This window comes from Haplochromis burtoni, unplaced genomic scaffold (genome assembly GCF_018398535.1).
Source record: "Haplochromis burtoni strain Fernald_Lab_line unplaced genomic scaffold, NCSU_Asbu1 Contig_124, whole genome shotgun sequence".
Classification (NCBI taxonomy): domain Eukaryota; kingdom Metazoa; phylum Chordata; class Actinopteri; order Cichliformes; family Cichlidae; genus Haplochromis; species Haplochromis burtoni.
The window spans coordinates 154,108-175,688 of record NW_024582485.1 but is presented as its reverse complement, the minus strand read 5'-3'; the positions used below and the strand labels follow the sequence as shown (position 1 = coordinate 175,688).

General features: G+C 38.4%; 3 protein-coding genes across 4 annotated transcripts; all 3 read left to right on the top strand.

Annotated features, from left to right (window-relative positions):
• The first annotated feature begins 1,740 nt into the window (after positions 1 to 1,740).
• LOC102305800 lies at positions 1,741 to 5,150 on the top strand. Its single transcript, XM_005929436.3, has 6 exons — positions 1,741 to 1,985; positions 2,443 to 2,507; positions 3,085 to 3,370; positions 3,800 to 3,954; positions 4,159 to 4,438; positions 4,918 to 5,150. The coding sequence occupies exons 2-6, from the start codon at positions 2,444 to 2,446 to the stop codon at positions 5,066 to 5,068; spliced, it is 936 nt and encodes a 311-aa protein (XP_005929498.1). The 5' UTR covers positions 1,741 to 1,985; position 2,443; the 3' UTR covers positions 5,069 to 5,150.
• Positions 5,151 to 7,167: 2,017 nt separating this feature from the next.
• LOC102306104 (fucolectin-1) lies at positions 7,168 to 13,861 on the top strand. The gene is made up of 6 exons (XM_005929437.3): positions 7,168 to 7,394; positions 7,949 to 8,033; positions 9,096 to 9,381; positions 10,659 to 10,813; positions 12,682 to 12,961; positions 13,340 to 13,861. Exons 2-6 carry the CDS (start codon positions 7,973 to 7,975, stop codon positions 13,488 to 13,490), a joined length of 933 nt encoding a protein of 310 aa, XP_005929499.1. The 5' UTR covers positions 7,168 to 7,394; positions 7,949 to 7,972; the 3' UTR covers positions 13,491 to 13,861.
• A 1,238-nt stretch (positions 13,862 to 15,099) lies between these two features.
• LOC102306424 (fucolectin-4) lies at positions 15,100 to 20,188 on the top strand. Of its 2 annotated transcripts, none has more exons than XM_014335881.2 (6): positions 15,100 to 15,210; positions 15,396 to 15,463; positions 15,948 to 16,245; positions 16,343 to 16,497; positions 18,842 to 19,121; positions 19,598 to 20,188. In XM_014335881.2, the coding sequence occupies exons 2-6, from the start codon at positions 15,400 to 15,402 to the stop codon at positions 19,746 to 19,748; spliced, it is 948 nt and encodes a 315-aa protein (XP_014191367.1). In that variant the 5' UTR covers positions 15,100 to 15,210; positions 15,396 to 15,399; the 3' UTR covers positions 19,749 to 20,188. The 2 variants fall into 2 exon arrangements, with proteins under 2 accessions (XP_014191367.1, XP_005929500.1); XM_005929438.1 differs by lacking the exon at positions 15,100 to 15,210 and adding an exon at positions 15,222 to 15,300.
• Positions 20,189 to 21,581: the final 1,393 nt, after the last annotated feature.

Genomic DNA, 21,581 nt, shown 5'->3' with positions numbered 1-21,581 from the left:
TGGATCACCTGCTGAGAAAGAAAATCCAGACATCCAGAGGCCCCCAGAACACAAGAGACCAAGGAAGACCAACAGAGGGGCAGCCGCGCCACTGTCCCAGAAAGAGCTGAGGAGAGTCCCAGATGAGGGTTCACTCATCCAGGGGGAGTTGCAGTGACGCGCCCGTGAGCTCCGCCGGCAGCCAGCCGTGCCTGAGTGACCGAGCCCCAGGCCGAGAGGCCGGGGGCACCCCACCTCCGAAGGGGCCCGAGCAAGCCCCAGGCTCCAGGCCCCGATAAGCGGCCGCCAAGGAGTGAGCCGGTGTGTACCTGGACGCCCATCCCCGGACACAAAGAACCACCAACGCACCGATGTCTGAGGGGGTCCGCCACTGGCAGGGGAAGTGGTGGTAGGGGGAGATAGGCCTCCAAACCTTGGAGGGCCTGAGATGTCCCCAGAGAGGTGGCGTCTGATACCCAACCTGACATATAGACACAGACATACAGGCACACACAGATACAAACATCCATTCCCACCCTCATGCTCTCATATGCACTTACTCCACACTCAACCAACGTGGAGACAGACATAAAGAGACGCTGTACACACGATCACACTTCCCAAGCGTACTCTACAAACCGGGTCTAGGTACCCTTGCCCCTGGAGGGGGGAACTGCACCCAGACCCAGGTGGTGTTACCCTTTTCCCTGGGGTGGGGGGAGGCAGACCGCCCCGACTCCGCAGCAGCAGGGAGGCCCCACACTCCAGACCGCAGTCGGACGGCCAACTCCTCCTCCTAGCCCCCCTGCTCCAGCAGGTCGCAGAGAATGGGGGTGAGAGAAGACTCCAAACTTCCCTCCACCCGCTCATTGTAGTGTTGATGCATGTGTGTTCTAAGGTGCATTTAAAACCCAGGAGGGCATGGAGCTACCTGCCAGAGAGCAGCAGGTAAGCGCATGGTCCCTCCTGCTAGCCCTCAATGTCTACTTGTAAATATGTAATTTGTTAATATTGTATATTAACACCCAGGCAAGTAAAAAAGTACCACTGAGCAGTTTTACTTGATTTGTTCATATTTGGTAACACTACACACGTTAAGGCAGCATCGATGGTGGATGGGTTTAGGATTTCAGAAAAAGTTCCTTTCTACAGCTTGTATCTTGTTCTTTTGGTCACTATGCAAAGTTGATAGTCCCAGGTGAGGTTAGAATTAAACTAGCCACAAAACACTTTCACCTTCTTGCTCAGCTTTCTCTTCATCACGAGAGACACCACAGCTCCGATCTGTCTGTACATCAAGTAACTTGCTTTGAAACCCAGGAAAGGTGAACTCCACACTGTCAAAAAAGAAACGTGTGTCATTTTAGGGAGCATACAACAAATACTTTCTGTTAGGATGCATAATCTGTCTGTTCAGGAGATAAGAGTTGATTCAAGTAATTACTCAGTTTTTTTCATTTCATTCAGTTATTTTAATCTGGTTTATAGATTTTTCTTCAGCATGGTAAAAACGGACCTCTTCAAGACCATTTGAATAAAAAATAAGGTGATATATGAGAAAAGATTATATTAATCAATATTGTTCACTTACAACATTCATTTTTTAATCAATTTAAGGTTAAACAAACAAACAAAAAAGAACTGAAAAGAAAATGTGCTTATCTTCCAAAAACAATTCAAAGTAATCCTACACTTTTGAGCAATAGTGCATGATTAAATCTTGAGTAATAACTGCAAACAGGATATTGCAAAATAACCAGGAAAACATCTGTGTTCTGGCACCCTGGCTGGAAATATAATTCACAAGTATGGAAGTGAAACTGATGTGCATGGGGCACAAACCAGTGGGAACTAATTAGACAGTGTTGAGAAGGAATATGATATATTTTCTGCTGAGGTAAAGGCAGAAATGCATACAAAAGATAAAAGAAATATCATCAGTAGCAGCTTTTCTGATTCACTGACAGTCCCAAGGGAAACAGTATCTGCTTTGTTCGGATCTTCAGGTAAGACTTTTTATTTCTTGAAAAAAAAAAAATCTTGATACAAACTTTTCTTGACATAAACCTCCGTGTGCAGATTTCTCTTTTCTCACCGTCTGAATATAGAATGTAGACTGTTACATCGTCAATTTACAGCTGTGAACTTTTCTTTTTCTATTTTGAATTTCTGGTTAAACTTTTTTTGTTGTCAATTGCTTTTAGAGGCCAATCTACTTAAAAAAAGAATCGAAGCTTAAATCGACAGTTTATTCACGTCAGCATATTTTTTGGCAGCTTTCAACCATCCAATGGGGATTGGAGCATGCAAAGATATTTAGTAGTAGCAGTGCTCACAGAAAAATGCTATTTAGGTTGTTTTATTCAAAGATTTTCACGTGTGTTTTTGCACAAAAGCTTCTCTTAACTGATGTTGAAAACATAAAATACCTAACAGTTTATTTTCTGTTTCTTTTGAAACCAGAATGATGAAACGGAGTGTTTTCATTTTGCTGCTCCTCCTGAGGACGACTTTGGCTTCTACTTATCGTAAGTGTGATGTTAGAGTCAGTGTGAGATGTGTGTCAGTTATGATTTTGTGTAATGACATCCATCCATCCATCTGTAGCATGCAGTTTGTGGGGTTAAGTTAATTGGTGATTCTAAATTGCCCATAATTGTTGTCTGTCTCTGTTTCTTAGCCATGTGACAGGCTGGCAACCTGTCAATGGTGTACCCCGCCTCTCACCCTATGGTAGCTGGAATAGTCTGCAGTATCAGTAGATAAATGGAGGGGCTGCGACGAGGCCTGGCCAACATGTTCTCATCATGTATCAGATACTGTTAACTGTCACCAGTCTCCAATGTCAACATACAACACCATCAGGGAGACTGTGGAGCACATTCTGATTGGAGCGTTGTCTTACTCACTTAATTTACACTTGCTTGTTTCAATGATGCTTTTTACTTTGCTGAAACTTAACTACTAAAAAACTATTTTCTGCCAGATTGAGTGCAAGAGCCAATTTGCCTGAGGTAACAATTATAAAAACTGTGATAGCAGTGGAACGTTTTGTTGTTGTTTTCATTTGATCTTTTTTATACATTGTAACGGTCTAATTCACAGAAAATCTGGCTACACGTGGTAAAGCAACTCAGTCAACCTGTTACCCGCATGCTAGGGCATCTGCCCTCAATGCAATCGATGGAAACCGCAATTCTGACTTTATGGCGGGGTCGTGCACACACACTAATGAACAGACCAATCCCTGGTGGAAAGTGGACCTGCTTCAGTCCTACGTCATCACTTCCATCACCGTCACTAACAGAGGAGACTGCTGTCATGAAAGGCTCAACGGGCTGGAGATCCACATTGGCAACTCTTTGGTCAATGACGGTTTAGATAACCCAGTGTAAATATAAACAAATACGAAATTATCAGCAATATTGTCATTCTTTTGTTTTTCTTTTACTCTTTCCTCGGCATTTTTCTCATCTTATCTCTGCAATATTTGGTTATTTGGGGTTTTTCTTTTAAAGATATAAGAAGATAGTCTGCTTATTTATAGCCAACAACACAAAATGACAAGCAAACAAAAAACAGCAATCTTTATATTTATAGGTTTTTTTTGTATATGAATATGTATATATATGGAAAATGTCTGTTACAGATAGTTAAAGGCACAAATAATACTATAAAAATACATCCCAACTTGATTCATGGGGTAAAAAAAATCCAATATACTTTTGAGTAGACCTGGATTTGTTGTATTACCATGCTGGAAATTAAATGTCCTGACCTCTGCTGCTGTAAACTATTTAACTCTCACATTTTCTGTTAGGGTTGGTAGAATTTCTCGAATTCGTTTGGGCAAATCCTTCGATCTGACTTTTACCAATCGTGTGGAGGGACGGTATGTAACTTTGACTGTGACCGGTTCACGAAGGATCCTCACACTCTGCGAAGTGGAAGTCTATGGATACCCTACTCCAACTGGTGAGAATATGAGCTATTATATCATTTAATGTGGACAGTAATCAATATATCAGCAAGTTGTGGTATAAACTCAAAATCTTAGGTTGATAAGAGTTAATATCACTTTTTTTTTCCTTTGAACTTGAAAAAAAAATCAACTTTTTGCTTTATCATAATTTGCTACACGCAACAAACATCACAGTTACTCTTTTGTTCTTTTTTCAGAGGAGAATCTTGCACTCCAAGGAAAAGCCACACAATCCTCACTGTATGCATTTGGCAACGCATTTAATGCCATAGATGGAAATCGTAACAGCAAATGGGAAGATGCCTCCTGCACTCTCACACAGAAATCAATGAGCCCCTGGTGGCGACTTGATCTGCTCAAAACACGTAAAGTGTTTTCTATTAATATAGTAAATCAAGATTCTCTTCCAGAACGACTCAATGGAGCCGAGATCCGCATTGGCGATTCCCTTCGCAACAACGGGAACAACAACTCCAGGTAGCCCGTTTTAGCTATGCCCGTGCTGCATTTCAACACATCTTACAGCTACTGCAGTCTTATTGCTGACAAAAGTAATTCATGCACTTATTTTCTTAACCCCTAGATGCATAAGTGGGTCAAAAATGATCCGCATTCATTTCCTAATAAATTGCATGGGAACGTTTGATTCTTATAAACTATGACTGTCAGGAATATACATTTTTTGGACCACAAACAGTGCCACTCCTTATGAAGATTACTTTGCACAGCACTAACAGACAGCATTAATTCAGCATTCAGACAGCGATTCACCTCCCTGTGATGTGTCACTGACAAGCAGCTTGTGCCATGTGTGCATGGCATACATTGGGGTAGAGATGTGATGTGATTTGTTAGTCTTCAAAGGACATCCGTGGAGTTCAGTGAGCCAGAACACCACGGACAAATAATTTGTCCTGACTGGGATTAACAAATTAAATTTCTGTTTCCTCTGATAGGTGTGCTGTGATCACAAGCATCGCTGGAGATGTTGTTGCTAAGTTCACATGCAATGGAACGGAAGGCCGCTATGTTAATATTGTCATTCCCGACAGAGAAGAGTTCCTGAGTCTGTGTGAGGTCGAAGTGTACGGCTCTAGGTTGGATTAAGAAAACAGAAAAACAAACATGAAGCTTGCACACTGCAGATGTTTAATTAGGTATTTATTGCATCTTGCGTAGATCAAAACAGTAGATTAATAAATAGAACATTGATTAGTCACTTATGGATCATTCATTATAAAAGTATTTGGAAACTTAGAAGAAAAAATGTATGCTAGATTAGAACTGTTACAGTAAAATAATTACTTTGATTCTATGTAAAACATGTTTGTTGTTTGTGTCTACTGACTGTTGATTCAAGTAAAACAATGTGATATTCTAGTACGTGACATTAGTGTGTAATTACAGTAGATTTGATTTTTCGACATCTCAATTCTTACTGCTGTTGCTTTTTGTTGGATGTTTTGTTTGTTTCATCATAAGCATTTCATATGCTGTAACAATCTCTGCTCCAAGAAAAGTCTGAATTTAATCACTGCAAAAATTACATTATTTTAAAATTCTTGTTGTACTGTCTAATTTTATCAGCTTTAGTCTTGAGCATGACCCCTTTTTTTATGCTGAAATTTCAATGCGGATCATCAAGAATGGGATTACCATACTGGGCTCAGGTTAACAACCACCACATCCGGTGCTGTTGGCCAACAGAGTTGCAGTGGAAACTTGGTAGTGTTGACCATAGACAAAAGACAAAAGTAAGAAGAACGATGGAAGATGGTTTTGCAGAAAGTGAGTGAGAAGGAAAGGTAGGAGTGTGGGTGTGACAATAGAGACTTTATACAGGAAGATGGAAAGAGCTGGCTGATATGATGGATAGATGACATAACTGTAGAGGTATGGAGGTATGGAGATGGACAGTGGACTTTTTAAACAACTTTAACACAATCTGGAAACGTGAGAGGACGCCTGAGGAACAGGAAAGACGTGTGCTGGTGCTGATTGTCAAGAGCACAGCGCTGTACATCACCCTCTTCGCTAGGGATAAGTTTCATGAGCCATGCCATGAAGATATGGGAAAGAGCTGTTGAAGCTCAGTTAAGAAGAGAGGTGATGATCAGCAAGCAGTAGTATAGTTTTCTTCCAAGAAAGAGCACTATAGATGGGCTGTTTGTTTTGAGAGAGCTGATGGAGAAGTCAAGATCAGAAGAAGCTTTACTGTGTCTTTGTGGACGTAGGGTAAGAATATGATAGGGTGCCAAGAGAGGACCTGTGGTACTGCATGAGGAAGAGGAAGGATAGCGGGGCAATGGGCAATGGATGTTCAACCTGCCAGGCAGGAGGAAAAGAAGAAGACGTCAGAGGTGGTTCATAAATTTAGTGAAGTAGAAAACCTGTCACATGTGGCAGGGGAGTGTGGTGGAGAAGAAAATGACTGAAACAATAACATCATACAGTTGCTGCAGATTTGTTGGCTTATGTGTTTCAGTTGGGAAAATGGAGAAGTCACAGTATATGTCATGTTGAAACACCCGGGCAAGTGAAAATGTGCAGCTAGGCATTTTTACTTTTCACTAGAAGTTTGTGGCCTTTCTGGTACTTCTGCATATTTGTGCTTAAGCTGCATTATCAGCTGCTTAACATATTTAACTACTTTTATCTGATTTAAGTTCAGTCTGAACTTTGATCATTGACGGCTCTCTTCTATAATTTCTAATTCCCACTCTAGAACCACATCCACACATTTTCATTAAAAACACTGTTGCTGTTGCCAAAGCCTAGCACATGTACAACTCCAAATATACTGGGCCCAATACTGGAATCAATGATGTCAGTACACATGAGAGGGGCAACAAAGTCTACCAGTAACTGGCACATGAAGTCCATAAATCCTGTAGATTTTCCTCATTGAAATTGCAAAACATGCTCTGGATCCTGTCATGGAAAATATGTGTGTTTAGATTTTTTTGGAAAATAACCTCAGGCACAGACCCCTCTATTGAGTGAACATTTTTGAGCATTATTTCATTGTTTCAATGGAAAATGTTTTCATTATGTAGAAAAACAGAAACAGTTATTGGTGCCCTGGAACCTTTATCTGTTTTCTGAAAGCTCGAGGCGATCCCAAACTTTTGAACAACAGTGTGTGACGCAAGTACAAGAACAAGGATGTTGCAAAATAATCAGTAAAAAAAAAAAAAATCTGCATTACTGTGTTAGAAAGTTAGGTCATGACTGAAAGTGGAACACAGATGCCTGGGAACAAACCACTGGGTCGTGAATAGACAGAGTTGAAGAGGAATATGAGATAAATTTTAATGTTTGGTTTGGTGTGATTCAGCTGAGAGATGAGATGCATTGATAAAAACAAACAGAAATATAATTAATAGCAGCTTTTGTTTCAGGAAAAAGGCAACTGCTTTGTCCCGATTCTCAGGTAACACTTTTCTTTCTTTTATTTATGAAAAGCACAGTTAGAAATGACCGTCTCTTTTATCCCTACTGCGTCTTGTCTCCTTAATGGCAAATAATTGTCCTTGAATTTTCTATCATTATTATTGTTATTATTGTTTTATAGTATTGTTCTGTTGTTCTTATCCTCCTGCTGCTAAACTAATTTCCCCTTGTGGGACAATAAAGAAAAATTGAATTGAATTGAATTGAATCTGTTACAGACGAAAAGAGGAACTCAATTGTAAGATCACTTTTCAGTGATTCACCTGATTTAACAAATAAATGGTGTCTGCTAGAGACTTTACTTCTAGTATTTCTTCAGAGTCTACAAATTGTGCATATTGCTTCTCACCATTTAAGGAAGGAACCTGGAAAAATATTGTTTTAAAGCCTTTGACTCTCACTGACCAGATTCCACAGGGAAAAAAAGAGATAGACTTAGCTTATTTCTGAAGAAAGAGTCCTAATGGAATATACTTACAGTAATAACTAATAACTAGGAACTAGAAAGGACTAAATATTGTTTGTTCTCAACAGATATCATCTTTCTTAACCAGAATAATGAAAACAAGTGTTTTCCTTCTGCTGCTCCTCTTAAGAACGAGTTCGACTTCCACTTATCGTAAGTGTGACATGAGAGTAATGTCTTAAATGTTAAAAATGGCATATCAGCATCATACAAAGATGTCCTTTAGCAACAGTCCTTGCCTCAGTAGCTATGAAAATGCCTGCTGCCAAGAGATAATACTCCTGATTTAAAAATCCACAAATGCTTAAGTGGGGGTTATCACATAAGTCAAAGATTTACATAATGCTAATTAACATGAGGCCATAATGACAAACAAAAAATCACCTATGAGATTATTGGAAAGTTGTGCAGATGATCTACTAATGTGTGAAAAATGCTGGTGCAGACAGTTTATTTCTATAATATAGCAAAGTACAAAGTACAGGTATTTTCTGTATGTTTTTAATCGCCAGTAAAAAAGACAGGCAATGGGAAAGGAATTTATGCATTCTGATACAGGAGTGAAAAATGAAATCAGAAATCCATGGAAACTATGAGAAATCAGACTACATGCAGATTTAATCCACAGAAGGGTTACGCTATTGCAAACGACTCAACTGAAAACTTTGCAAATCAACAAACTAACTGCATGCGTAGAGGAAAACAGAATATTATTTACTGACACATTCAGAGTGGTCTGTTTGTAGGAGTCTTGTAAAATAATTATACTGACATGCTTGTTCAAAATACATTATAATATCAAATAATGTATATTCATAATTTGACTGTCTGGACTGCTTAAAGTATTGGTGTTATTTTCTCCAAGACGACTAGTTTTGGACTTTCACAACTCTGGCAGCAAGTGCCTATAAGTAATTCATATACAGTATATTTTGGTTTTTAGAATTGTGTTCTGCATAAAAGTTTGCGGTTTTTGTTGTCCTGCTGTAAAAGCTAGACTGACCTTTCTGAAGGTCATACTACAAAACAAATCTGCATAAGCTAACTCAGAAAGGAAATAATTATAATACTTTATTAATTCCAGTAGAAATTAGGTCACATAAATAAATACCTCATAACTCATGTGCAACAACTTAGATGCTTGGGCAGTTTTGCTGTCTGTTTGAATGTCTTTCCTATTATTTTATCTTATTTCTGTGACTCCCTAATTCACAGAAAATGTGGCCTTGCGTGGTACAGCAGCCCAGTCGATCTCTGAGGACCACGTCCTCTCAGCTGCCCACAATGCAATTGATGGAAACCGTAACTCTGACTTCAGGGCGGGATCGTGCACGCTCACTAGTGCACAGAACCGTCCCTGGTGGAGAGTGGACCTGCTTCAGTCCTACATCATCACTTCTGTCACCATCACCAACAGAGGAGACTGCTGTCATGAAAGGCTCAACGGGCTAAAGATCCACATAGGCAACTCTTTGAACAACGAAGGTTTAGGAAACCCAAAGTTAGTACAAATAAAGAAAAAAATACCATCAATTTATACAGAGAGATTTTTTATCTTTTATTTAGCCTTTTTCTGTTTCTCTTGGTGTTAGCGATCTTGGCTTACCTCTGTCTTTCAAACTGGATCAGTGATAGCAGTAGAGGTTGTTCCTTTGTTTGTCAGTTTTGAGAAAAGGGTTTATATCTCTGGACATGTGGTTATAGTTAAATCAAATATTGATAGTCTGAAAGCGGACAGTTAACAGTTTTGAAGGCTCAACATCTGTTACTTCATTTGCCATCATTTTTGCTCTATAACTTCCGGCTGCTTGCTACAGATATACCACTACTTAAAAATACATCTGAGCAAAAGTCTGATTTGCTCTAAAGTTTGGCCCACAATTTGTTGGATTGACACAATTTTTGTGTCAGTCAAACCAATTTTGGAATTGATTTAAAACAGCTAATTGATATGTCAATGAAGTTAAAACTTCCAGATTTACTTTAAGGGAATAAGTGTATATGAATTATAACGATTTTTAAACACACATTTTCAAAGTCTCATAAGTTAAAGCTTGGCATGCAGTTTTATGGCCAGGTTAGGCCTGTTCCCCGAGACTCCCTGAGGCTTTTTGTAGTAATTTTAAATATAAGACCGAAAACCATATTATCTGAAAATATACTGGAGGCAATCTGATGGTATAGGCAGTGTATGACTGAGAGTGTTTGAAGATGTTACTGCCATTTGAAGCAGCTGGATGAATCTTGAGGCATACAGGGTACAGAACTGCAGAACTCGTCAGATTCAGCTAAATACTGTAAAACTTACTGGACACTGTCCAAATGGACAGTGAAAAACTGAAGGCAGATAGACCCAGAAACAAGCAGCAACTGAAGGTAGCTGCAGTAAAGGCCTAGCAGAACATCTCAAGCAACTAAACAGCACTTGTTGATGTCCATGGGTTGTAGACGTCAAGCAGTTGTTCATTGTAAGGGGTTAAAAACAATCCTTACTTTTAAAATTATGTTAGTTTGTCCAATTAATTTTTAGCCTGTGATAATATATGTATTAAGACAGATGTAATTCCTAAACAACGATGTAATTTTAATCTTAAATCCATTGAACCAAAGCTGAAAGCTGCATATCATTTGATTTAAAAACCTACAAAATGTCCAACAACTTATGGAACCAACTGTATTACTGACAATCACATGTTCTAATATGTTACCCTGGTAAGCTACACACAAGGACACTAAAGCTATATATCCTATATTTCTCTCTCACACACTTTTTGTTAGGGTTGGTGAAATTTCTGAAGTTGGTGCTGGCATATCCTTCAGTGTGACTTTCACTGATCGAGCAGAGGGGCGCTATGTTATATTGACTCTGCCTGGTTCAAGAAAGATTCTCACACTCTGTGAAGTGGAAGTCTATGGATACCGTTCTCCAACTGGTAAGAATATGAGCTATTACATAAATGTGGACAGTATGCAGCCTTACAGCCAAATTTGTAGGAATCCCAGTGATGCTAGTCTTATTAGTTTAAGAAAGAAAAAATTGTCTTAGGTAATATTGTTGGAATAGATAACATACATTTTCACTGCTATGCAGATGACACCCAATTATATTTATCTAGAACCCAGATAACAAAATGAATTTGTTAAGTTATATCCAATAGACATACTGCGCTGAATGATCTGTAATATTGTTCTCGGCCGGAAGTTTATAAACATGTTGCCTAACCAGGTGCTTACTGTGGACTGTATTACTTTTGTCTCCAGTAACACTGATGTATATTTAAGTCATTTTTGACCAGGATATGTTCATAAATGTGCATATTAAACAAATATGTAAGACTACGTTCTGTCATCTGCACAGTATTGGTAAAATTAGAAACATTTAGTCTCAGAAAGATGTTGAAAACCAGTCCATACTTTTTAGTATTCCAATTACTTATTATCAAATTGTTCTAAAAGATCCCTGAAGAGTCTTCAGTTGATCCAAAACACTAGTACTCAAAAAGGGACTCAAAAGAGAGACGATATTTTTCTATATTAACTTCTCATCATTGGTTTCCTGTTAAATTCAAGATTGAATTAACAATCTTCTCACGAACGAAGTCTGGAATGATCAGACCCCATCACATCTTAGAGCACTTTCATCTCCAAGTGTGGGCTTATTTCAGTTTTGGAGTATTTGTAAGTTGGGTTACATTCTCCGAGAGGTTTATTTGGGGTTTTCTTGTACTTTTCAGTTTTCCCAGTTTAGTTTTCCACAGCCAGTTTTTCTTTTCTATTTTTATTATCTGCTTCAGTACCTGTTCTTATCATCTTCCTTAATAAACTGTTATAGTTATAGTTATAAATTGTTATAGTTTTGTCTCTCTGTGGTCTGCGTTTGGGTCCTCACGAAATCACATCTTCCTTGACATTACAAAGGTAAAATAGAAAGAGCCCTGGGGTATGAAACCCAGGTATCAAGCTGGTCTACACTCAGGCTGCTGGGGATTTGGGCTAGGAGATATGAGGAAAATAAAACATCACTATATGCTTAAATAACCTCAAAAACAAATCTTATTTTCAAAAATGTGATCACCTCAAATTACAGAAACAAAAGTCTAGATAGTGACTATGAAATGACTGACCAAGAACAGCCACAGGTATCACAGCTGGTTCATGTTTTCTTGGGTGTGGGGAGACGTTGACATGCGGAGTTTAAAACAGTCTTTTTGTAGTGGATGACTTTTCAGCTGGTGGAATAAATTCATGGTACTACAGCCTTTTGCGGCAAAAGTTTTTACAGCATGTTTTGCAAATTACTGCATTTTGCTCGACCTCCTTGTGAAACCCAAACGACAGGGAGTCTCATTCCCTCGCTTGTCTGAAACTCCCACTGTTGGCATATTTTTCCCTATCAGGTAGTATGAAAACATGCATGCTCAGCGTGTGACTTTGATATTATCTCTAACACAGTTAGTGCTTTGTCCTCTTTATTAATCATAGTCTCTATATGCTGTTCTTTTTTGTGTTTTGGTGCTCACCACACCAAGAAGAGCAAATCACTGCACCTGCACTGCAGTCTAGTTCTGCTGGAGGTCCTGTTAAAAAGAAGTTCTTCCTTTCACCATTACCAAGTGCTATTATAGGGGATCACCTGATCATTGGGAATTGATCTCAAATACTTAACCTTGGAACAGAAAAGAAATAATACATTGAAAAAGTCAATCAAATGGCATGCATTTCTTCAAGACTAACTGTAACTGTTAACAGCAAACACATGCAGATGTTGACAGTTATTTTTATCAGTTTATTCCTTTTGCAGGAGACAATCTTGCACTTGAAGGAAAAGCCACACAGTCATCGTTGTATGGATTTGGATTTGCATACAATGCCATCGATGGAAATCGTAACAGCAAGTGGGAAGAGGGCTCCTGCACTCACACAAACAACAACATCAGCCCCTGGTGGCGTCTTAATTTGCGCAAAACCCATAAAGTGTTTTCTGTTAAAATTGTCAACATTGACTCCAACCCCGAACGGCTCAACGGAGCTGAGATTCGCATTGGAGATTCCCTTGACAACAATGGCAACAACAACCCCAGGTAGTTTAAAGACTGTTGACTTTTGAAGTCTGTTAAAATCTGTAAAAACACCTGGCAAGTTGCTCCCAGTACCGATGCCAGTTTCACAGACTTTGTGGAAACAACAGAAAAGCCGTTCAGTCTCACAAATGGCAGAAATTCCTTTTATAATATAATTTTAATTGCCATGATGAGAATGGTGGTGTAGACTTGTTTTACTATTTTAGCTCTACCCAAATGTAGAAACTACCCAAAACAAAACACAAAAACATGCATGTGTAGTCCTCCAACAAACCTGAACTGAAAAGTGTATATAGCTCTCAAAATCCCTGTGTTTTTTTTAATTTAAGACATTTTTTAAAATACAAAACTTGCTAACCTTTTTGTTTCATCTGCCAGGTGTGCAGTGATCACAAACATCGCGGGAGGTGCTGTTGCCAATTTCACATGCAATGGAATGGACGGCCGCTATGTGAACATTGTCATCCCGGCCCGAGAAGAGTTCCTTAGTCTGTGTGAAGTTGAAGTGTATGGATCTAAACTTGATTAGGTTCATAACATTCAACTTTTACACATGATCATATGAACCAAAACTCATCTGTCACTTGCTAATCACTCATCTATCTATCTATCTATCTATCTATCTATCTATCTATAACTGAATTCCCACACAGCTCATTTTAAGTTTTTCTGTGACTGCATGATGAGACTTTAGGATAGAGGACTGAAAATACTTTGTAAGATAAATACAGACAATATAAGAGCACAATCAGATAAACATGTATACAACCTGCACATTGTGATAGATGTTTGCTTATAGTTTCCTACCATAAGCAATTGATGGATTTTCATTGTACCTGCTGAAGAAAGAAAAAGCTGTATGTAATGATTATTGAAATACAATAAAACCATTTAAAACCTCTCTTTTCATTTTATTATTTATTTGTCATTTAGACAATTTTCCACATTTTAAAAATAATAACTGCTGTTTTTATTTTTTTTTTATTATGTGCTGTATTTAAAAGGTGTGGGGAGAAATTTAACATAATTTCATTTAGACGTTTAATACTAGAATGTCAAAGTGCTTCCATGTTTCTGTGCTAGCTGACCAGTATGAGTTATACAACATTTTAATGTTTGATAAAAAAAAAAAGGGACTGGTGGTTTTATGCTATATTTATTTTTATTATTATATTTTAGAATTTTTATTTTTAAAGTTATAGTTATTGAGAGCATCGTTACAGTCCATTCATGTGGTGACACTGAACTGTGTAATACTTACCCAAGCACAGAGTGAGGTAACGACATGCAAATATTTTGATAGGCTTTCATGTTGACTCAACTGTTAAGTACAAAGTTCAGTAATCAACAAAATGCTGACTTTTTGAATTATATGGAAAACCAAAAAAACATAACCTGTAGAAAAAGGTGTAACTGTACAACATCACAATGACAACTGGAAATATTGTTACTGTGTACAACACAACTAATATCTGTCTTTTGATGATGATGTGTTTAAATTGTGGAAGACAAAAGAGATGTAAAAAGACAAAAGACTTAACTCAGTAATTTCCAGTCAAATAGCACTGTGAGACCTGAATGTGCATTAATGCTCTGTAACATGTTTGCAAGACTATCATTTGATATGACTGGAGGGTGTTGATGACTAATGTGACTTAAAATGACCGACGACTCCTCCAGAGATTTGACTGAGAGTCGACTCCTTGATCTCAATGAAGAAGTTGTTTGTTCCACAGATGACTATTTACTAGTCATTGGTTCTGACCAAGAATAAATCATTTTCTGTTACTTCTGCCAGGATGCTTGTTTTCCTTTTTTTTTTTTTCCCCAGCAGGTGATCTAGTAGATTTTTAGTGTCTTTCCTCACAGTCCCTCTTCTTTTTTTGAACTTCTCTTGTCTACATCTTTCCCTTTCCTATCCCTCGGTCATGTCTCTTCCAATTGTAATAATTTAAAAGTAAAAAATAAATTAGTAATAAAGCTCAATCAAGTGGAGCAGTATGGCAAAACCGTAATGATCCACTCAGGAAAATGAAGTCAAATAGTAATATTAAACACAAAAGTGCATTATATAAACATTGTCAAAACATTTCAAGGTGTCCAAAGCTGATAAGTGGTGGGAGTAAACTCTGTAATGTAATGTGACTGGACAGTGTCCATGCTGAATATGGCATTTAAAGTAAATAGTAATGATAAGCTTTGCCTTGCCTGAGAGTTGACTCTTTTTTGATTACGTGAACAAATTCAGGGTAAGAATTAACATTTTTATTTCAGTCATCTTACATTTTTCAACAATTCACTGTATTAAGGAACTTTTTGACAGATTTGCACTTGACTGAGCATGTATTCAGTTTTTGTACTCCAGTACCTGCACATTTGGAAAAACCTAAATTACCTAACCTAAATCTTTTTTTATCTTCTTTGTATCAACCAGAATTATGAGCTTCAGTAGAGCATCTCTTTTGCTCCTCTTTGTGCAGATGTCCTCAGTCTTCACTTACCGTAAGTACGATGTACAAATACCAGCACATTAGGATCAATTATAAAAGATCACTAGATGCAGTAGTATTATTTTTAACTGTAAAACAAATGTGAATGTACATAAAAATGGCATGCTGATCCAATCATAGTAGAATTAAAAAAATAAAAGTGGACATCCTAACTGTATAAAAAAAAAGATCACCAAAGTTAATGACATGTATTGATTGTGCAAATTTCATGGCGTTCCATCCAATACGTGTTAAGTCAAATCTGTAAAAAAACAACAACAAAATATTAACCTCTTGAAGATGATGCCCAAAAGCTAAGCAATAACCAAAATGAACTGATCGAGAAAGTCATGTGTGTTGTTACTACTTGGAACCCTAAAGGCTCAACTTTCATGTCAAGCTAATGATCGTTGATTGAACACACAGGTTTTTGGATGATATCAATTCCTCCAAAGGAAAAAACAAAGCTGATGAAAACATGTTTACATCTTTTACAGAAAATGTGGCTTTACGTGGAAAAGCCACGCAGTCACGTCTAATCGCCCCGGGAGAGTGGGATGGATTTGCAGCAGCGGGTAATGCTATCGATGGAAACCGTAAATCTCGCTTTAATTATGGATCATGCAGTCACACTGCAACAGAGGCAAACCCCTGGTGGAGAGTAGACTTGCTGGAGTCCTATATAATCACCTCCATGATCATCACCAATCGAGAAGACTGTTGCGAAGAAAGGATCAATGGAGCAGAGATTCATATTGGCAACAATTTACAAGACAATGGCGCTGCAAACCCACAGTGAGTCACTGATAATTTCCAGTGTATTCAGTATTTATCTGAAACTTTTCTGTATAATAGAAAGACTTGAGACTACAGGCTTCTTCCTCTCTTTTAGGGTTGCTATAATTTCTTCAATTCCTGCAGGGAGCTCACACACCATAACTTTCAGTAATCGTGTGGAGGGACGTTATGTCACTGTGCTTTTACCAGGTTCAAACAGAATTCTTACACTCTGTGAAGTGGAGGTTTATGGGTATCATGCCCCAACTGGTAAGAAATTAAACAACACCCTTTTCTTTCTCACCATACTTTTTTGTAATTTTGACTTTACCACTAATCTATCTCAAATAAGATGTGACTGAAGTACAGACTTTCATCTTAAGAGTTTTATCAAAAGTATTACATTAAATGTTTATGAATTACAACCTTTTTTATAAAGAGTCCTCCATTTTTCCAGGAGTCATTAGCCTAGTCAGAAATCCAGCATCAGTCTGCACTCCATGAGTTCTCTGTGAAGTGGCATAAACAAATGTGAATAGTTTGAGAGAGAGAGAAAAAAAAAAAAGAGACTTAAGTCTTTCACAAATGTAATTTTTCTTCACCACCCAAAAAACATCTGTGTTACACACTCCATGAGTCCCCTAAAGTGCCAGCAGACCATACCACAAACAAGACAGATATTTAAATATCAGTAATTAATTTATACCATTAACGTAATGGTATGGGAACAACATGAAAAGAAGCAAACTGACATCAGGGACTAAAACAATAAACAGAAAGCCCCACTATTGCTAGAAAGAAAAGAAAAACTAAACCATAATTTGAAACAAAAATACAAAGCTCCGCGGTTGGCCGCTAAACAGAAGATAACTTGGACAAATCAAGTTGCATCGAACCACTACCAAGTTTCCATTAACCTACAAATAACGTTACCAAATACACCAGAATAGATCCAGCCAGGTCCAACAAACCACTTTCACTTAAAGCAGAAAAATGGCACTGATCAATCAACCCTATTTTGAACCCTAACCCTAACCCAATTAGATAATTTATATATGCAGATACAGTGGCTTGCAAAAGTATTCGGCCCCCTTGAACTTTTCCACATTTTGTCACATTACAGCCACAAACATGAATCAGTTTTATTGGAATTCCACGTGAAAGACCAACAAAGTTGTGTACACGTGAGAAGTGGAACGAAAAATCATACACGATTCCAAACATTTTTTGCAAATAACTGAAAAGTGGGGTGTGCGTAATTATTCAGCCCCCTGAGCAATACTTTGTAGAACCACCTTTTGCTGCAATTACAGCTGCCAGTCTTTTAGGGTATGTCTCTACCAGCTTTGCACATCTAGAGACTGAAATTCTTGCCCATTCTTCTTCAGCAGTTTTCAGATCTTGCCACAAATTCTCGATTGGATTTAGATCTGGACTTTGACTGGGCCATTCTAACACATGGATATGTTTTGTTTTAAGCCATTCCATTGTTGCCCTGGCTTTATGTTTAGGGTCGTTGTCCTGCTGGAAGGTGAACCTCCGCCCCAGTCTCAAGTCTTTTGCAGACTCCAAGAGGTTTTCTTCCAAGATTGCCCTGTATTTGGCTCCATCCATCTTCCCATCAACTCTGACCAGCTTCCCTGTCCCTGCTGAAGAGAAGCACCCCCAGAACTTTGTGCAGTGCACGACTAATAGTTGTCCTATGGACAGATTCCCCCACCTGAGCTGTAGATCTCTGCAGCTCGTCCAGAGTCACCATGGGCCTCTTGGCTGCATTTCTGATCAGCGCTCTCCTTGTTCGGCCTGTGAGTTTAGGTGGACGGCCTTGTCTTGGTAGGTTTACAGTTGTGCCATACTCCTTCCATTTCTGAATGATCGCTTGAACAGTGCTCCGTGGGATGTTCAAGGCTTGGGAAATCTTTTTGTAGCCTAAGCCTGCTTTAAATTTCTCAATAACTTTATCCCTGACCTGTCTGGTGTGTTCTTTGGACTTCATGGTGTTGTTGCTCCCAATATTCTCTTAGACAACCTCTGAGGCCGTCACAGAGCAGCTGTATTTGTACTGACATTAGATTACACACAGGTGCACTCTATTTAGTCATTAGCACTCATCAGGCAATGTCTATGGGCAGCTGACTGACACCCCACTTTTCAGTTATTTATTTGTAAAAAATGTTTGGAATCATGTATGATTTTCGTTCCACTTCTCACGTGTGCACCACTTTGTGTTGGTCTTTCACGTGGAATTCCAATAAAATTGATTCATGTTTGTGGCTGTAATGTGACAAAATGTGGGAAAGTTCAAGGGGGCCGAATACTTTTGCAAGCCACTATAGTCACTGCTGAACTGCACTCTGGAAAACCGAGGAAGCGAGCAGCTCTCTTCCAGGAAGATGCCAAAAAGTGTAACCATTAAACTGTTGAGAAAAAATTTAAAAAAAAACAAGTACGGCACAGTTTTTAAAATTTCAGTTCGCTCCACAAAACCCCCCCCCAAAAAAACAAAAGTTGTGAGAGCTTGTTTAAAGGTCTCTGCATTGATCATCTCATCCATTCAAGTAAACTGTCTTGATGTGTCTGTGATGAGAACAAATCCCTCAACCATATTTTGCAGGAGAGAACCTTGCACTCCAAGGAAAAGCCACGCAGTCATCAGTGCAGACCTTAGGGCTTGCATATAACGCCATAGATGGAAATCGTAACAGCAACCCAGAAAAAGGATCCTGCACTCAAACAAGCTATGACAACATCCCCTGGTGGCGACTTGACCTGCGCAAAACACACAAAGTGTTTTCTGTTAAGATAGTCAACTCTGATTCTGACCCAGAACGACTCAACAGGGCTGAGATTCGCATTGGAGACTCTCTTGACAACAATGGCAACAGCAATCCCAGGTACTTTACAGAATAAAAACTGAAAGCATTATAATTTAGCATAATTTAAAGCATTATCAAATTGGACCTCAGTTGGGATTTTTGTCTTTTACTGTCCTGATGGCAGCAGCAGTACATTAATCAATACACTCTGTGACTCCAACCATTAAGCAAAAACATTAATAGATTAAACTTGCCAGCTTTCTCCTTCATGGTCGGCTCCTTGTGCAGCTCTAAGTGAAAGATAAGATAAGACAACCTTTATTAGTCCCACACGTGGGAAATTTGTTTTGTCACAGCAGGAAGTGGACAGTGCAAAAGTTATGAGGCAAAAATTAGGATACAATAAGAATAAATACAGTAAAATACAGTAAAAATACAGTAAATAAATACAGTTCTTCAGAAATCTGAAGAACCCAGCATTATTCAAAACCATTACATCAGAGACGTGGTGAAAGTATCCAGGTTAATCAAGTGATTTCTGCTTCCTTTGCCAGGTGTGCTGTGATCACAAGTATCCCTGCAGGCGGCATTCAAGAGTTCCAATGCAACGGGATGGATGGCCGCTACGTTAACGTTGTCATCCCAGGAAGAGAGGAATATCTGAGTCTGTGCGAAGTGGAGGTTTATGGTTCTGTCCTGGATTAGGTGGAAAAATTATTTCACTTACGGAATTTTAACAAATCAAAAGAAATCCATCACTCTATGACAACTGGGGTAGGCCATCATAGGCAGGGGACACAGTGCCAATTTATCAGAATAGAATCAGAAGGCTAATAAAGAGAGACCTGTATTCCAATCTGAGCATCACACACTGACTTTGTGTAAACAACAGCTAAAGAACAGTTAGCTAAAGGCAGTTACTCACGAGACATTCAGCCTCACCATTACAACCAAACAGGTGTTGTGAGCAGGTCAGTGGGCGAGTTTCTCCCAATGCTGTCAGGACATATTTGATGCGACTCTTGAATGTCTACAAAGGCAGTGCAGAGCGCAAAGAAAGCATGACGAATACAGCCAACAAAAAAATAAATGGAAAATACACCAGATTCAAATAAATCAATAAACAATCTTTTTAAAAATTCAAATAAATGCTTGATTTGTGCTTTTCACATCTACATTTAAGACAAAGCAATGGTGCTCACTCCAAATATTTTATTTTTTTTAAATACAGAAAATATAGACAAATAGAAAAAACATCAGAAACACAACGAGGCCAGAGAGTGATTTTGTCAAAGTGTCTGGGAAAGTGTGACAATGGCACAGTTGCTTAAAACCGGGCACTTGCAAGCTCGCTTGTACACCATTAAAATCTTCAGACATTAATTCGCCACATTTATTCACATCACAGAAACGACTTTTTCCAACCGTGAAGATAACAGTTTTCAACAAAAAAAATCTTATCTTATTCCTGATTCCAAAGTCAGGTAAATTATTCACCCCAAGACACATCTTTAATCTGTCAAGAAATCAAACAAAATCAGCTTTTTTTTATATAAACTAAAACAATCATTGATACATTTTTATAAATGACTGGAGGAAATATCTTATGAAGAAAAGTGGCAATAGAAAAAACACCTGAGTGGTGACGGTTGAGTTACTCCTGTTGGTGAAGGTGGTTCACTCCTCTCACAGGAATAGTTTTACATTTATAAAAGAGCCACACTCACCACATGTCTGTATACCAAATATTAAGCTATAGCCAACAAGTTTGTGTCTCACCTTAGCACAAGGACTGGGAGGAAAAACAAGCAAACAAACGAAACTTGAACATGGAATTGTGATTTTGTAGGAAAACATTTTCATCACACCACCTAAGAGCAGCACAGTGCGACAAACAGCTGTTTCTGCAGGTCGTGCACCACGGTGAGTTGTGGTGCTGCAGGGTGTAAAACACAAGTGTACGAAAGTGTACTGTGCCGGTTTTTACTGTCATTTTAATATTAATTACACATCAGTAAAGAAGCTCAGAGATTCATAGATTATACAGAGGGATACAAGTCTGAAAAGATTAAAAAACTCCTTTACCAGGAGTCATGGCACTTATGAATCTTAACAGGCATAAAACTGACTTCAAGGGTTTATTGAATCTGATTATTATTAAGACAAATAAATCAACCAAATCTCTGAAATAGGGAAAACTGCAGCATTACAGGCAAATCCATGTTTACCCAAATTAAAATATTTCAACTTTGATGAGAAATTTGCTTTGCAATGTAAAAATCCTACGAGAATGGTCTCTGAGGTTCGTTCCTGACACCACAGACAATCAGAAATGCAGGACAAGCTTCACTGTTTGTAGGCGGCTGAAGCTGAACGGTTAAACTATGTACAGCTGTATTTTGAGGGAATGAGCAAAATCTTAGTTCTTTATTGTAAATTGTGAAAATATTAATGTAACTTGAGCCATCAGCTGTTGATCAAGCCATCGACTTTTAGACGTGAAGATTCAGGTTTATTTAAACAAGTAATTCATGGCCT